This window comes from Equus caballus, chromosome 2, assembly GCF_041296265.1.
Source record: "Equus caballus isolate H_3958 breed thoroughbred chromosome 2, TB-T2T, whole genome shotgun sequence".
Classification (NCBI taxonomy): Eukaryota; Metazoa; Chordata; class Mammalia; order Perissodactyla; family Equidae; genus Equus; species Equus caballus.
In genome coordinates, this window is record NC_091685.1 from 21,105,355 (window position 1) to 21,121,309 (window position 15,955).

The 15,955-nt window shown below is 54.6% G+C and overlaps 2 protein-coding genes across 6 annotated transcripts; one reads left to right on the plus strand and one right to left on the minus strand.

Moving 5' to 3' along the window:
* Nucleotides 1-1,439: 1,439 nt before the first annotated feature.
* Nucleotides 1,440-3,110, plus strand: EVA1B (eva-1 homolog B). Of its 2 annotated transcripts, none has more exons than XM_023633396.2 (3): nt 1,440-1,625; nt 2,016-2,121; nt 2,401-3,110. In XM_023633396.2, exons 1-3 carry the CDS (start codon nt 1,575-1,577, stop codon nt 2,829-2,831), a joined length of 588 nt encoding a protein of 195 aa, XP_023489164.2. In that variant the 5' UTR covers nt 1,440-1,574; the 3' UTR covers nt 2,832-3,110. The 2 variants fall into 2 exon arrangements, with proteins under 2 accessions (XP_023489164.2, XP_070116535.1); XM_070260434.1 differs by having other exon boundaries at nt 2,049-2,121.
* Nucleotides 3,111-3,940: 830 nt separating this feature from the next.
* SH3D21 (SH3 domain containing 21) lies at nt 3,941-15,955 on the minus strand. Of its 4 annotated transcripts, XM_023633347.2 has the most exons (16): nt 15,299-15,955; nt 14,961-15,118; nt 14,808-14,871; nt 14,447-14,565; nt 14,145-14,235; nt 13,916-13,971; nt 13,778-13,823; nt 13,527-13,627; nt 13,321-13,407; nt 13,116-13,158; nt 6,050-6,143; nt 5,902-5,954; nt 5,705-5,799; nt 4,364-5,550; nt 4,205-4,268; nt 3,941-4,131 (listed from the first exon to the last, which is right to left on the minus strand). In XM_023633347.2, exons 1-16 carry the CDS (start codon nt 15,300-15,302, stop codon nt 4,054-4,056), a joined length of 2,340 nt encoding a protein of 779 aa, XP_023489115.2. In that variant the 5' UTR covers nt 15,303-15,955; the 3' UTR covers nt 3,941-4,053. The 4 variants fall into 4 exon arrangements, with proteins under 4 accessions (XP_023489115.2, XP_070116533.1, XP_070116531.1 ...); XM_070260432.1 differs by lacking the exon at nt 14,145-14,235 and having other exon boundaries at nt 15,299-15,521; XM_070260430.1 differs by lacking the exons at nt 13,916-13,971; nt 14,145-14,235 and having other exon boundaries at nt 15,299-15,515.

Consider the following 15,955-nt stretch of genomic DNA (forward strand, 5'->3'; position numbering starts at 1 on the left):
CTCCTACCTCAGGAGCCCTTATTCCTGCCAGACACCCTTTCCTGGATCCTGTCCTGGCTGCCCCTCCTGAGGATTCAGGTCTCACCCGGGATGTCCCTCCTGAGAGCCGCCCCAGGTGTTCTCCATCATATTACTCTGCTCCATCACCCTCTGAGCACACAGCAGCCCCCGAGATTATCTTCTTCATGAGTCGTTTGTCTCTCCAACTCCCTGTCAGCACAAGGGCAGAGACCCATGTCTGTTGGGTTGACTGCTGAACCACAAAAATAGTTGTACAAATATACAGATACGGGCAGAAATACCTCCACACATGCTCACAACACAGGTTAAACACCCAAGAATCCCTTTCCTATCGCCATGGGAGTCAGTCCTAGTCTTTTCCCCAGCTAGCTCTGCCCTCTGCTTGAACCCAGTCTCAGGACTGGGAGCAGAGGGTCTCCAGCCTGGACAGAGAGGGGGGTCACTGGCCCACAGGCCTCAGGCTGTGCCTTCAGCTATGTCTGCAATTTCCTCTCCCCCTTCCTTCCCTCCTCCTTTCTAAGGCTCCTGCCAAGAAGGCCTCCCCCTCACCCCAGCCCAGGAAGGGGGGCCCCAAAGCGGGGGTGGGCGTGGGGGCAGCCTAGGAGTCTGGGCAGGAAGACAACCAGGGCTGCACATACTGATCACACATGTTGCATGCACAAGCCTGAGCCCAGGTGGAAATGCACGTGTGTGCATAACCAGGTTTAGCTGGGAGAAAATATCTCTGCGCGCTCCGGTGCAGAACAGCACAGGGGCCAGCAGAGGCCCCAGGCAGGGATCAGCAAGGCTGGCCTGGCCCTGGCTCAAAGCCAGAGTCCAACATTCATTAACCTTGTGTGACCAGAGCTCCGCCAGCTGGACACACTCACCGCGGAGGAGGGGATGAGCACCCCCTCCCTCCATTGTGGGTTGAGAGTCTGGGGGAGGGCTGCCATGGAGGGGGAGAAGAGGAGCCATCTTCCCCGGGTGTGGGGGCCTTCTGGGAGAAAGAGCAAGGTATAGGGAAAGGGTTAAGGGCCCAGCCAGGTTCTAGGGTCAGAGAGCAGTGGGTTCAAATCCTGACCCTTTGGTAAAGTTATTCAATTTCTCCGTGACTCAGTTTACTTATCTGCCAAGTGAGGATAATGACATTCGTGTGATAGGGTTGTTAAGAGTAAATCAAAGAATATTATAAAGGGTTTATTTAGCCCATCGCCTGGCACCGAGCAGAACTTCATCCTCGTTATTATTATTGTTGTCAGTAGTAGCCTGGGGGCGGGTCCCTGCACCCGGCCTCCCCAGCGGTTTCCTGTAGGGGAGCAGACGCCCCGCAGGCCGCGCTCCCCCTCCTCGCGGCCGCCCGCTCCTCTCCCCTTCCCCTCCCGGCCCTTTTCCTCTGCGCCTCCCCCCGCCCAGCCCCGCCCCGCCCCGTCCCTCCTCTTTCCTCGGAGGAAACTTTCCGCCGGCTGGTCCATCGGCCCGTGTCCGGCCCGCGCTGCCGCGGCCTGGGAGCCGAGCCGGGCGGGCGGGGCGGTCGGGACCGGACGGGGCGGGAGCGGCCCGGCCCCGGGTGTATGCGGCCGCCAGACGCGCTGGGCGGGCAGCTGGGAATCCGGGCGCTGACGGTGAGTGAGCCCAGGCCTCCTGGCCGGTGGGTCCCCGTGGGGCGGACGAGATGGGAGAGGGAAGTGGCTCCCCTCCCCGGAGCCCGCCTGGAAGTGGGGAGGGCACCCGCGTCTCTCCCCTCCATTCTGCTCCCGGGATGGCGAAGCTGGGCCTCATTTGGGGACGCCTCAGGGGGCAGAGCCTTCTGAGGCCGACTCCCCTGACCCCAGGTTGGAGGGGTGTCCGTGCCCAGGGCAAGGATCCCCCCCAGAAAGGGCCCAAGTCTACAGCCGCTCTCTCCAGGGTGGAACCTGAGCTGCAGCTCAGGCAGAAGAGCTGCCCCGAGGAGGAAGCGGGGTCAGGGTCAGCTCTAGGCTGGGGAGAAGGATCTAACTTTGCTGACCTCACAGGCTGACAGGGGCGCTGTCCCCCCCCCCCCCCAGAGCAGCATGGATGCCCCCCGAAGGGACATGGAGCTGCTCAGCAACAGCCTGGCGGCCTACGCACACATCCGCGGTGAGGGCGGCCCGGGCGGCCCGGGCCGTGCACCCCTCCCTGGCCCCGCTCGGCCCTGCCCTCCCACCTCCCCCCACCATTAAAACCTCCCTTAGCCAGTCACCTACTCCCAGTTCCCCCATCCTCACTGCCCCCCATTGCCCGATAACGGCTACCTAATGTCCTTCAAATAGGGGGTACTGTCCTTGTCCCCCTAAACTAAGAACCTGGAGTCTTTTCGAGATGGAGTGACTCCTAGCCGCCAAGGCCCCTCCATGACTTCTGCCCTCTGACCCCCAGCTAACCCCGAGAGCTTTGGCCTCTACTTCGTGCTGGGCGTCTGCTTTGGCCTGCTGCTAACCCTGTGCCTACTAGTCATCAGTATCTCCTGCGCGCCCCGCCCGCGGCCCCGGGGACCCGCTCTGCGCCCGGACCCCCGCAGCAGCACGCTGGAGCCCGAGGACGACGACGAGGACGAGGAGGACACGGTGACGCGGCTGGGCCCCGACGACACACTGCCCGGCCCGGAGCTGTCCGCAGAGCCCGACGGGCCCCTCAGCGTCAACGTCTTCACGTCGGCGGAGGAGCTGGAGCGGGCGCAGCGCCTGGAGGAGCGGGAACGGATCCTGCGGGAGATCTGGCGCACCGGGCAGCCGGACCTGCTAGGCACCGGCACGCTGGGGCCCAGCCCCACGGCCACGGGCACCCTGGGCCGCATGCACTATTACTGACCAGCCCCTGCTCCTGCTGCAAGGCGCTCTGGGTACTGGACGTGCACACGAGCTCAGAGCTGCCCCAGGACCTTCGGACTGCCCCTGCCCAAGGTGCTACGGAGGCCCCGCCCCCAAGGCTCCCCCGGTGCTATAGGGCATGGGTCCCCACCCTCTGGGAGGCACCCTTCCCCAGTCCTGCCAGAAAGCCCTGGGGGGAGGGCAGGAAGCAGGGTCCCCACCCCCTCTCCGGGGACAATTGAGAGGTGAAGTGACCAATGAAAGCTGCATTCTCATTGACTCAGCCTCCCTTTGTCACCCCTGCCCCTAATGGCCCCAGGCTCCTGCCATGCAGGAGGCCCCAGGGCTGAGACCCCACAAGACTCCTTTACCAGGCTGACCACCTCCATCCACCCACCCGACGCCTCAGCACACACGCTCGCACTCCCTTCACAGATGGCAAAAACACGCCTGCACCCCGACTCCACCACCTCACCGCAGCCTCACACACACAAATATCACTCGCATTCCTCACTCGCGAATGCGTCCCTTACCGGCAAACGCCTGGGCACACGTCGCGCCCGTCCCTACAAATGCTCTTGGGTTCACTCATCATTGCAATGACTCCCCACCCCCACCCCAGCCCCCAAGGCCTCGGGACCCAGACCTTGACGCGAAGGCGCTGTTGGCCCCAATGTAACCAAATATGCCTGAACTGGGGTGTAGAGTGTCTGAGCCGAGGTGCGTTCCTTTGAGCCCTTCTGAGCGGACAGTGGGGCCAACTGGGAGGAGAGTAGGCCTGCCCAGCCCCTCCCCTGGCGCACAGCTGGATTCCGGAATCCGGGCCGGCGGGCAGAGCCCGACCCCGCCGGGGCCCCTCCTGCCGGCCATCTCTCCAGCGCCGAGCTGACGTCCGAAGGAGACACCCTTTCTCCGCTCCCCCCCCCCCCGGCCCCCAGCCATCCGGTGGATAAAAATAGCCGCGCGCAGGCCTTGAGAACGGTAATGGGAGCCACATGTTGGCCAGATGTGCCCGGGAGAGACCGCCAGGAATGCGGAGGGCCGCGAGCGCCAGGCCGGCCCCGCCCCCGCCGCGCAGGCCCCGCCCCCGCACGGACCAGGCAGGCGCGGCGCGTACACAGCAGTTTACTTTCTTGCGTTTCCCAAAGTCGTGTGCAAGGACGTGGGTGGCCGGAGCCAGACTTCGCTCCTGGTCTCGCCGTAGTCCCTCCCGGGCCCACCCTCAGTGCGTCTGCGTCTGCGTCTGCGCGTGGATGGAGCCCCGGGCCCCGGACTCCTGGGTCCTCCGATTCAGCCGATCCTAGTCAGAAGAGGGCGTCAGGGGAGGGCCAGCCGCCTGCTCTCTCCCCGCCCGGGGCCCGCGCGCCACCCACCTCCAGCAACTGGCGCTTCTCTCTCTCCCTCTTCAGCTCCTCCCAGAGGTCGGTCAGCTTCCTTCTGCGGACGCGAGACCGAGGGGAGGGGGTGGGCCAGGCAGGCTTAGGGCCCCCGTCCCTCTTCCTCCCACACCCCTCCCTGCCCCCTCCACTTACTCCAGCTGCACCCCCATCATCTCCAGCGACCGCCTTAAAGACACCACCTCGTCTTGTAGCCTCTTTATGTCGCCCCTGTCACTTTCGCTGTCCGTAGGATTTTGCGGGACCAGGGAATGGAGGCTGGGAGTCTCCTGCGGTTGTGGAGTCGGCTCGATAGGATGTGGAGTCTGTTGAGTAGGGGCTACCTCTTTGGGGGGCGCCTCCTCTTTGAGGGTAGTCTCATCCTTCGCAGGTGCCTTCTGGAGAGGCGTGGTCGCCTCTTCCCGGGGGTGGGCCTTCTCAAGGGCGGGCATGGACCCTGGCTTGGACTCAGACTGGAGTGGGGAGCTATCCCTTTTATCCAGGGGGTGTTTCACCGTACAGAGTGGGGGCTCCTCTGGCATATGGACCTCCTCCTGGGATTGAGCCTCATCGGCCACAGGAGGCTTGACCTTCGGCAGGGCTTCCTCCGGAGAAAAGTGATGGAGCAGAGTGTCGTCTCGGGTGGAGGCCTCTTCAGAGAGCACCTGCTCTGGGGTCAAGACCCTGTCTAGGGTGGGGGCCTCGTCTCTAAGAGGGGCCATCTTTGGGCTGGGGGCTTCATCTTCAGGTGGGATTTCTGGGGCAAGGGCCTCATCCACAGAAAAGACCCTGTCTGGGCTTGGGGCCTTGTCCTCCAGAGTTGGGGTCTCCTCTAGGGTAGGGACCTTATCTAGAGTCAGGGTTTCCTCTGGAGTGGGGCCCTTATCCAGAAATGGGGTCTTCTCTGGGCTGGAGGCCTTGTCCTGAGATGGGGTCTTTTCTGGGCTGGGGGCCTTGTCCTCCAGAGTTGGGGTCTCCTCTGGGGTAGGGACCTTATCTGGAGTCAGGATTTCCTCTGGAATAGGATCCTGATCTGGAGACCGAGTCTTGTCTGGGTTAGAGGCTTTATCTGGAGACCGAGTCTTGTCTGGGTTAGAGGCTTTATCTGGAGACCGAGTCTTCTCTGGGTTAGAGGCTTTATCTGGAGACCGAGTCTTGTCTGGGTTAGAGGCTTTATCTGGAGACCGAGTTTTCTCTGGTCTGGAGGCTTTATCTGGAGACCTAGTCTTCTCTGGGCTGGAGGCCTTATGTGGAGACAGGGCCTTCCCTGGGGTGGGGGTCTTGTCCAGAGTGGGGATATTATCCACATGAGGGGCCTTTGCTAGGCTGCTCTGTCCTTCTTCCTGTGGTGATGGGGGCGAGGTCTCAGCTGAGGGCGGGGGACCTTGACCGTTTGAGTGGTTCCCCATGGCCTGGGAGCCTTCACCCTCACAGACTATCCCCCTAGGGGCCAGACTCTGCCCAGTATCCCCCTCTCCCATGTCTCGGGCCTCTCACCTGACTGGTTGCAGAGCGTTGCCGGGAAGCCTGGGTTTTGGATCGCTTTCTGCCCAGGTTGCTGGGACCTCCAGTGAGGAAGCTGCCACTGGAGCCTATGAGAGCAGAACCTTAGGGGCCCAGCCTACTCAGACCCTGAGTCTCTCCTTATCTCTGTCCCCAGTCCTCAACCACTGGAGAGAGGCAGCAAGACTTACCGTTGTCTCGGGAGGGGTGCTTCTGACTGTCCCAGCTGGGAGTCCCAGGTGGCCTGGAACGCATCCTCATCAGACCCAGAGGGTGGGGGGCAGGGAGCAGCATTGCTCTGGACCCTCGTCCTCCTCCCACCCCCACCCTGCTCCTTACTTGGCTTTGCTGGGCCCAGTGGGGGCTATCACCAGCTTCTTGACCATAGGAAGGGCTGTTTTGGGCACCATCTTTTTTGGTTCCTTAATGGGACCTGGGAGGGGAGAGGGGAGTGTGGCATTGGTTCACTCACTTATGCGTCCATCTCACAGTCACTGGCCCTGTGCTGTGCACAGAGGACTAGGGACAGGAGACGGATCATCTTGACTCTGCTTCCTGGGACTTCTGGGGAAGCTGACCACACCTCATGCCACATGGGCACAGGGGTGTGTGGGAGCACCCCGAAGGGACAGCTCGCACACAGTTGTCAGGGAAGGCTTTGTAGGGGAGATGGCTCCATCTGCCGCCAGTTTTTATCCGTACTTTCCTAAGACCTGTTCCCTGCTTAGTGCCTATGACTGCTTCCCTGGTTCAGGTCTCATCTCTCTCCTAGAACACGGCAATAACCTCCCCCTTCCAATACATCCTCCCATGAACTTCCTTGTCTTCTCTCTCTCATTTACTCCCTAAGAGATCTCAGCCAGTCTCCTGGGTTTAATTATCATCAACGAGCCAACGACTGCCAAATTTTCATCTCTAGCCCCTTCGTCTTCCCTCAACTCCAGACTCATATCCGACTCCCTCTCAGTATTTCCACTTGCAGAGCTAACTGGCGTCACACGCTTAACATATCCAAAACTCATCTCTTGCTCCCCCCCACCCCCTTGCCTGCTGAATGTGCCCCTTTCCCAGTGTCCCCATCTCACCCATTCACCCATTTGCTCGGATGACAAAATGAGGAGTCATTCTTGACCCCCTTTGTTCCCTTATGCTGCGCATTCAAACCCTCGGTAAATCCAGTCCACTCGACCTTCAAAACATGTCCTGAGCCCAACCACTTGTCACACCTCTGCCACTGAGCACGCTAGATCAAGTCAGCGCCATCTTCCCCTGGATTGTCACCACAGCCCCCAACCTGGGCTTTGGCTGCGTTCACCGTGCCTATGGTGTTCCTCCCACAGCAGCCAGTGAGGGAAGCAGACATAAACAAAAGAAACAGACTATGGAGTGTGTTCGAGAGTTACGAGGTGTTACTGAGCCAGCTGAAGCAGGGCAGTGGATAATTTTAAATGGGGTGGTCAGAGAACCTGGGTAGGTAACTTAACCCCCCTGTGCCCCAGTGCCCTCATCCGTCACGCATGGATAACAACAGTCCACATCTTGTAGGGTTGATGTGAGGTTTGAGCGCCTTACCCACGTGAGGTGCTTAGAGGGTTTGGCATATAGTCAAAGCTCAGCAGATGTCAACTTCGACCTCTACTTCCAGTAGTATGGCTGGTTAGGTGCTCTAGGGCCCTCTCACTAGAGAATAATTATATACTGCTTGGGATACAATTTTGGGGCACTGTTGGACTTAAAAACGGTAGGGGAGGTCCACAAAAAAGGGAGGAACTGGAGCCAGAAAGGTAGTGAGAGAGCATACTGCTATGTGGTCACTAAGCCTAGGGCCTGGGACGAGGAGCAGTGTCCCAGGCTCTATTCCCTCAGCTCGCCACAGGCCCAAGCTCGGTAGCCACACGGCAGTGCGACCCTTGCACCACTTCCTTCCAGAGGTCTGACGTGGTCTCAGGTGGTTGGTGCCCTCTGGCTACTGGCAGAAGGAGAGGCAAGTCCTCTCTGGAAGCGATCTTTCTCTACTGGGGCGTGCAAGACTCCCACAGATTGAGACCGAGTCGGGAGCTCACACACGAAGATCAGAGAACATGCGGAGGCGGGCCATGGAGAGCGGGAGTCAGCGACATAACACACGGCAGACACTGGGACTGCCAGGTGAAGAACTCAGCACAGCTAAAAATAGGTGAAGAAACAAAGGATGAGCATGCAACAGAGGGACCATCAGGAATAAGCAGGCAGATTTGGGAAAAAACAAAACAAAACTGAACTACTAGAGATGAAGAGCGGTACTCTTGAAATAAAATGCAATGTCTCGGCTAAACAGCAGATCAAACAGAGCCAAAAAGCTAGAGAGAGAATTAGCAAACTAGAAGTATAGTGAGCCGGGGAGTGAAAATTTTGAAAGCAATGTTAAAAGGAACAGAAAAGAGAACTCGGGCTTGAGGGTGGCTGAGTGAGGTGAGAGACAAATTCTCACCTCCCAAGGCAACCATTTCAGCACTCTGGAAATTGACCAAAGGCAAAGATGATGTGAGAAGCGTTTATGCCCGATGGGGTTCTTGCCTAGGGCTGCACCATCCCCGCGCCCTAGCTTGGTCCATGTGGACATTCTGCAGGGTAGGCTAGCTAGGCCGTGAGGACCAGCAGCTCCTCTGCTGTAGGTGAAGGGTTGAAGGGTGAAGCTCACTCAATTTTGGGGTGTAAGCTTCGATTTGGCATTGGTTTCCTAGCTATGACACCAAAACCACAAGCAACCGAAGAAAAAAATAGATAAACGGGACTTCATCAAAATTTAAAACTTTTGTGCATGAAAGGACACCATCAAGAAAGTGAAAAGACAACCCACAGAATGGGAGAAAATATTTACAATCATTTATCTGATAAGGGACTTTTATCTAGAATGGATAAAGAACTCCTACAACTCAACAGGAAAAAGACAAACAACCCCATTAAAAAACGGGCAAAGCACCCAAACAGACATTTCTCCAAAAGAAGATATACAAATAGCCAGTAAACATATGAAAAGATGCTCAATACCATTAGCCATCAGAGAGATGCAAAGCAAAACCACAATGAGATATCACTTCATACCCACTAGGATGATTATAATCAAAAAGGCAGATCATAACCAACATTGGTGAGGATGTGGAGAATTGGAACCCTCATGCACTGCCAGTGGAAATAGAAAATGGTGCAACCACTTTGGAAAACCCAAAGTTAAACAAAGAGTTATCATGTCACCCAGCAATTCCTTTCCAGGGTATATACCCATGAGAGATAGAAACATGTCCACAGAAAAACTTGAACACCAATGTTCCTAGCCAAAAAGCAGAAACCATCCAAATGTCCATCAACTAATGAATGGATAAAATGGGGTGCATTCATACAATGGAATATTATTTGACACCAAAAACAATGAAGTATAATACATACTACAAAATGGATGAAACTTGAAAACAAAAGGGATAAGAGAAAATATTTTGTTGTTGTTGTTGAGGAAGATCAGCCCTGAGCTAACTGCTGCGAATCCTCCTCTTTTTGCTGAGGAAGACTGGCCCTGAGCTAACATCCATGCCCATCTTCCTCTACTTTATATGTGGGACGCCCACCACAGCATGGCTTTTGCCAAGCGGTGCCATGTCCACACCTGGGATCCGAACCAGCGAACCCCAGGCCGCAGAGAAGCGGAACATGTGAACTTAACCAGTGCGCCACCGGGCCAGCCCCAAGAAAAGATTTTTCTAATGTATCTAAATATATTAACAACTCTTTGGTGAGACTGAACAAGAAAAAAAGAGAGAAAAAATAAACATGAGAAATGAAAAAAAGACTGTAACTGCAGATACAGATTATAAGAGAATATTATGAATAACATTACACAAATAATTCAAAAACATCAATTAAAAGGATAATAAAAAAATATAACTCATTAAAACTGATTCAAGAATTTTAGCCAGGGCTGGCCCCGTGGCGAAGTGGTTAAGTTCACGCGCTCCGCTGCAGGTGGCCCAGTGTTTCGTTGGTTCGAATCCTGGGCGCGGACATGGCACCGCTCATCAAGCCACGCTGAAGCGGCGTCCCACATGCCACAACTAGAAGGACTCACAACGAAGAATATACAACTATGTGCCAGGGGGCTTTGGGGAGAAAAAGGAAAAAAAAAAAATCTCTAAAAAAAAATTTTAATTAAATTAAAAAAAAAAAAAAAGAATTTTAGCCAGATTTCTGGCCAGCCACTGTTACCCAGGGACCAGGAGACAGAATGCTGTCTGTGCAAGTTTCCTAAAGTGTGAGATTTCTTCCCCTCTGAGTCCCAAGGTGAAGCCATTTGAAGAGAAGTTGTAAAGGGGTCTTTGAAGATGTAATCAGGTTAAGATGAGGTCGCGCTGGATGAGAGTCGGCCCTAAACCAATGACTGGCGTCCTTATTAGAAGAGGGAAGTTGGACACAGACACACAGGGCAGAAGACCATTCGAAGACAAAGGCAGAGAACAGAGTGGTGCATCTACAAGCCCAGGATTGCCAGCAACTACCAGAAGCTAAAAAAAAGGCAAGGAAAGATTCTTCCCCTAGAACCTTCACAGAGAACGTGGCCATGCCATCATCTTGATTTTGGATTTCTAGCCTCCAGAGTCGTGAGAGATTAAATTTCTGTCATTTTAAGCCAAAAAAGAACAAAATTTTAGCCAGACTTGCCCAGAACTATTAAAGAAATTGAAGAAGTTTAAAATCTTCCCATAATGGAGACAAACAGGGCCAGATGAATTTACAGGCAAGTTTTACCAACTTTTAAGGAAAGATGACACCCGTCTTATATAAGATCTACCAGATAATTAAAAAAAATAATGTATCCTCCTCCACTCATTCCTCGGGCCAGTATAATCCTGATAATCAGATGAGAACCGTAAAAATAAATGCAAAAATCTTAAAAGAAAAACTGGAAAAGTATTCCTACGGTATATGAAAAGATAATAAACCATGACCAATTTGAATTTATCCCAAGAATGCAAGGGTGGCTTAATATTAGAAAATTCTAGGGGCCGGCCCAGTGGCACAGTGGTTAAGCGCGCATGTTCTGCTTCAGCGGCCCGGGGTTCGCCAGTTCGGATCCCAGGTGTGGACCCAGCACCGCTTGGCAAGCCATGCTGTGGTGGACGTCTCGCATACAAAGTGGAGGAAGAGGGGCACGGATGTTAGCTCAGGGCCAGTCTTCCTCAGCGAAAAGAGGAGGATTGGCAGCAGATGATAGTTCAGGGCTAATCTTCCTCAAAAAAAAAATAAATAAATCTACAAGTGTTATTCATCACATTGACAGATTAAAGGAGAAAACCCATATCATTTCAAAAGACTCGTAGAAACAATTTGAGAAAATTCGACATCCACTTGACAAAAATTCTAAGTAAACTGGAAATAGAAAGGACCTTCCTTAGCCTGACAAAAATGTATGTACGAAAGATCTAACCAACATCCTTGTTAAAGGGGGAAAGTTAGAAGCATTCTCCTTAAAATCAGGAGCAGGGTAACGATGTTCAGCATCACTACTTCTATTCAAAATTGTATTGAGATCCTAGCCACCATAGTGAAACAAGAAAGTGAAATTAAAAGGCACAAGGAGTGGAAGAGATAGAGAAAAACTGTCATTAAAACAGACATGACTGTCTTCATAGAAAACATTAAAAATCTACAGGTAAATTAGTGGAAATAACCAGAGAACGTGGCCATGCCATCTGGCCAAAAAGTCAATATACAAAACTCAATGCATATCTGTATTCCTGCAATAAATAAAAGGGTATCTATTTTTTTAAAAAAAGACAGAATAAAAACTCTGAGGTATCTAGGAATAAATCTTGTAAAAGTTGTGTAAAACTTACATGCAGAAAATAATAAATTATGCTGGAACAACTAAGTGTCCACATGGAAAACGGTATAATTGCATCACTGATTAAAACCAATGCTACATAGATAAAAGGAATTAAAAATGAAAGGCAGCACTTTAAAAGTTTTAAAGACATTATAAATGACTATCTTTCTGAACTCGAGGCAGGAAGGATTTCTTAAACAAGAAAAAATCTGCTCACCACTAAAGATAAGATTGATATGTTTGCATTAAAATTAAGAATTCCTGCTCTTCAAAGATCCTAAAGAAAAAAGAAGACAAGCCAAAAACTTGAGAGAAAATATCTGTAAGATATATAACCCATAAAGGATCGGTATTCAGAATATATAAAGAACTCCAACAAATTATTACTAACTAACCAGGAAAATGCAAATTAAGTCCACAATGAGATGCTATTTTGTACCTACTAGATTCACAAAGATAGAGAAATCTGATAACACCAAGTGTTGATGATTTGGATCAACAGGGTCTCCTCTACACAGGTGGTGGAGTGTTAAAATGTGCAATCACTTTGGAAACCAATCCGATTTTATTTCCTAAAAGTTGAACATTCATACACCCTGCAATCTTGCAGTACCGCTCCTAGCATCACATCCTAGAGAAATGGTGATACCTGCACACTGGAAGGCAGGCACACAAATGTTCATGGCAGCACTATTTGTAACAGCAAAAACTAGAAACAATGAAAATGTCCAGCATCAGAAGGAGACTGGGTACAAAAACTGTGGTAATTCCATTTATAAGGAATATTATACAGCAGAGAAAAATAAATGAACTACATCTGCACACAACACGGATGAATCTTAGAAACATAATGTCAATTGGAAACAGCAATTCCTAGCAGAGTATAAACATATGATACCATTTTTATAAAGCCAAAAACAAGCAAAAATAAGTGGTACATTGGTTAGGCACACACACATTTAAGTAAACTTCAAAACTCAAGGGAACTATAAACACAAAATTCAGGATAGTAGTTACCTTGGGTGTGGGGAAGCAGCAGAATGGGAAAGAGAAGGAACAGACAAACTATTGGCAATGTTCTAGTTTTTGGAACACCACAGGTGTTCATTATTAAGTTTTAAAATACAAATGTTACATAGATTTTTGGCATGTGTGAAATATTACATGGAACAGTAAATGCAAGGACACACATTACTACAGACACACTGATACATATACAGAGCTCTTCACTGACGCACTTACTAGTTATGTGAACACACACACAGTATCATAGACCCAGACATATCGATCTACACATTTCCTTACAGAATGAAACAAATCTAAACCTGCTGATAGCCATATTCTCAAGACACACAGAGACACAAGGATGTTAACAGACACAAAGTGACATGTTCCCAAACACCGACGACTCACAAACATTTCTACCAGGCCCTTAACCCATGGGGAGGTGCTCCTAAGGAGGTGGGCTGGACCACTGGGGAGCTGCGAGTGTTTATGGGCTGTGGGTCTCCCAGAGAACACCCCCCAAACCCAGGCTTCCCAGGCACCCACCTGATTCCCGAGATACCACTTTCCGTGGGGCCAGTTTCTTGATCTGTGCAGAAAGGAAGTATCAGAACCCGACGAGGAAAAGCCACATTTCCAGGCCCACCCTCATTAGGGGCGACCCTCCAGCTGTATCCAGTGAGTGCCATGACCCCCAACTTTGTCCAGGGTAGCCTGCCCCCGCCACCTGAGTACCCAGCTCTGTACTCACTGGAGGTGGTGGGAGCACAAAGTTGTCTGGGAAAACTCCTCTTCTGCCTTGAGACTCTCCTTCCCACCAGCCCTTATCCTCTGTGGTCTGGGAGAGAAAGCTGCCTTGGGGAGGTGAGCCAGGTCCCCAAGCCCCTTCCTTCCCGGGTCCCACCCCTTCTCAACATGCCCTTCCCTGCGCCCTCCCATGCCCTGTGCCTTTCACACCTTCCTTAGTACTTTCACCTCGTCCCCCCTCCGCAGCGCCAACTCGTCTGGGGCCTCGGGCTGGTAGTCAAACAGGACCCTGTAGGTCTCTGGGCGGGAGCCTGAGGGGAGGTCAGTCCACTGAAGCCAAACCCCCCCTCCCTAGATCAGTCAGCAGCTCCCTCCTGCATCAGCCTAGCTGCATCTCCCTCCCCCCAGTCACAGTGGCTTGGGGGAGGGGGTTCTGAGGGACGTTTTGGCTGGGTGCTTACCTGTCTGCAGGTAGTCTGGAGGGCTGTCATAGGTCAGGCTGCTCAGCTAGTGGGGGCGGGGGGTGGGGGGGAACAAGCTGAGCCTCCAGCCCCACTAAGAGGGACTCACCACCCCTGTGCCCACTCCACCCACTTTACCTTGGGAGGCCGCTGGGGACCAGGGCTGATTGAAGGCATGTCTGGGTTACCAAGGCCTGGTGGGGGATAGTGAGGTTAGGGGGGGGTGCCAATTCACAGTTTAGATCATGGGAGAGGTCAAAGGGGTCCCAGGGTCAGGATGAGAGAATCACAGGCTCAGGCCACTGGTCACTGCAGATCGCAGAGTCTGGTCACAGGGGTTGAGGGGGTCACAGGGTCCAGGTCTCACTTGGGGGCCCACTGTCCAGCAACTCCACAAAGTTGGATGGGAAGGCTCCCAGCTGCCCGTTCTTCTTCCCCAGCCACCAGCCGTCCTCAATCTGGGGAGGAGGGAGGACGGAGGGGCATCTGGTTCTGCCCCAAGAGTCTCTCTAGAAATCTTACACCCTTGGTCCTGCCCGGATTCTGCTGCCTCACCTTCCCATCTCTACGCCCCTCACCATCCCCACCGCCCACACCCTCACTCCCCTCAGCCGGAGACCCGTGCTCCATCATCTCCCCCCAAACCCTCCCATCACCTCATCCCCTCACCTCCTTTACCACTTCCACAATCTCCCCAGCTTGCAGCTTCAGCTCGTCCGCCTGCTCCGGGCTGTAGCTGAAGTTCACTTTGCACCATCTTTGGGGATCCCGAGATTTGGCGGGGCGACCTGGGGTCGGACGAGAGTGAGGCCGCTTGAGCCCGGCGCGCCAGTCCTCAGAGCTGAGGGAGGGGCGGGCTGCCAGCGTGCGGCGCGGTGCCTCCAGGCCCCGCCCCGGGGCGGAGCATTGTACTCGAGAGCCAATCACAGGCCGCAGGGCGGCCCCGCCCAGAGCCGCGCCCTTCACGGCGAGCGGGGGGCGGACTGGGCCGCCGGGGCCCCGCGCGCCCGCCCACCTGCCCGGCGCTCACCTCGGCGGCGCGCACATCGCGGTCTCGGCGCCTCCCCGGCGCCGCGCAGAGTCTCCGGGATCTCCTGGGGACGAGGGCACCGGAAAGGGGGCGCTCAGCTCCCGCGGGCGCGCGCTGAGACCCCCCCCAGCCCGACCTCCGGCCCGGCCTCACCTGCACCAGGCGCTCGGGGAAGAGGCCACGGTGGTCCCCCAGCTCTCCGCGCAGACAGCCCCGTGCGGGCCCCTCGCACACCTGCCGCACCACGTCCCCGGGCGCCAGACTCAGCTCGTCCTCCTTCTGCGCGCGGTCTCCGGCCAGGACCAGCATCTCTGCGGGCGGAGGACGGGGCGGAGGCGCGGTTCAGAAGGGCCCAGTCGGGGCAGACGGGCCACGGCGCGAGTCCCGGGCTCCATGTAGAGGAAAGCGGGAGAACGCGCGGGTGGTGTAGACTTCTGGCACCATTTCCACACGGTTGCACAGAAGAGCCGCCCTGAACCCTCTGCACATACCCATGGCTGCCGGGCACCCTTCAGAGCCAGGCGGGGAGGATAGTGCGGTCCCGCTGGCAGCCGAGTACTGGGCGGGTGTAGGGTGGGACGAGCTGCGAGAATGTGAAGCAGAGGAGGCGGAGACACACGAGCGTAGGCCAGGCTCTAGGTGCTGGGAGTGGGCGTGGGAGAGGGGGCGGCCCGGCTCAGCAGGTTCGGCCCCCAACCTCGGGGTGAGGACTCCAGGGCAAGTGCTGGAGTCACAGTTGGGGAGAGGCACAGAGCAGGGTGGGGCCCCCCACGGGGCAGCAACCCCTCTAGAGCCGGCCCTGGGTGGCTGGTAGTCCCTGTGGTGCACACGAAGCTATTGTTGGTATACTCTGCTTTCCCTGGGAGGCATCTCCTCCTCCCAAAACCCTTGCTTCGGTGGCCAGGCCTAGTCTGGTTTCAGAAAACACCTCGGTTTCTCCTTGGGGGAAGGCAGCAAGGAACCTGAGGAGCTTTCACCGCTCCTGCTTCCTACAGCCAAGCCCAGAGCTGGCAAAGGCTGAAGGTCAGAGCCCACCTAGTGCCAATCCCATGTGGGCAGGGCTAACTTTCAGGTAAGCCTCCTGCTCAGTGGTGAACACAGAAGGCCGAGTCTATTATTTACACCCCTTGACCCCTGCCCCCCACCTT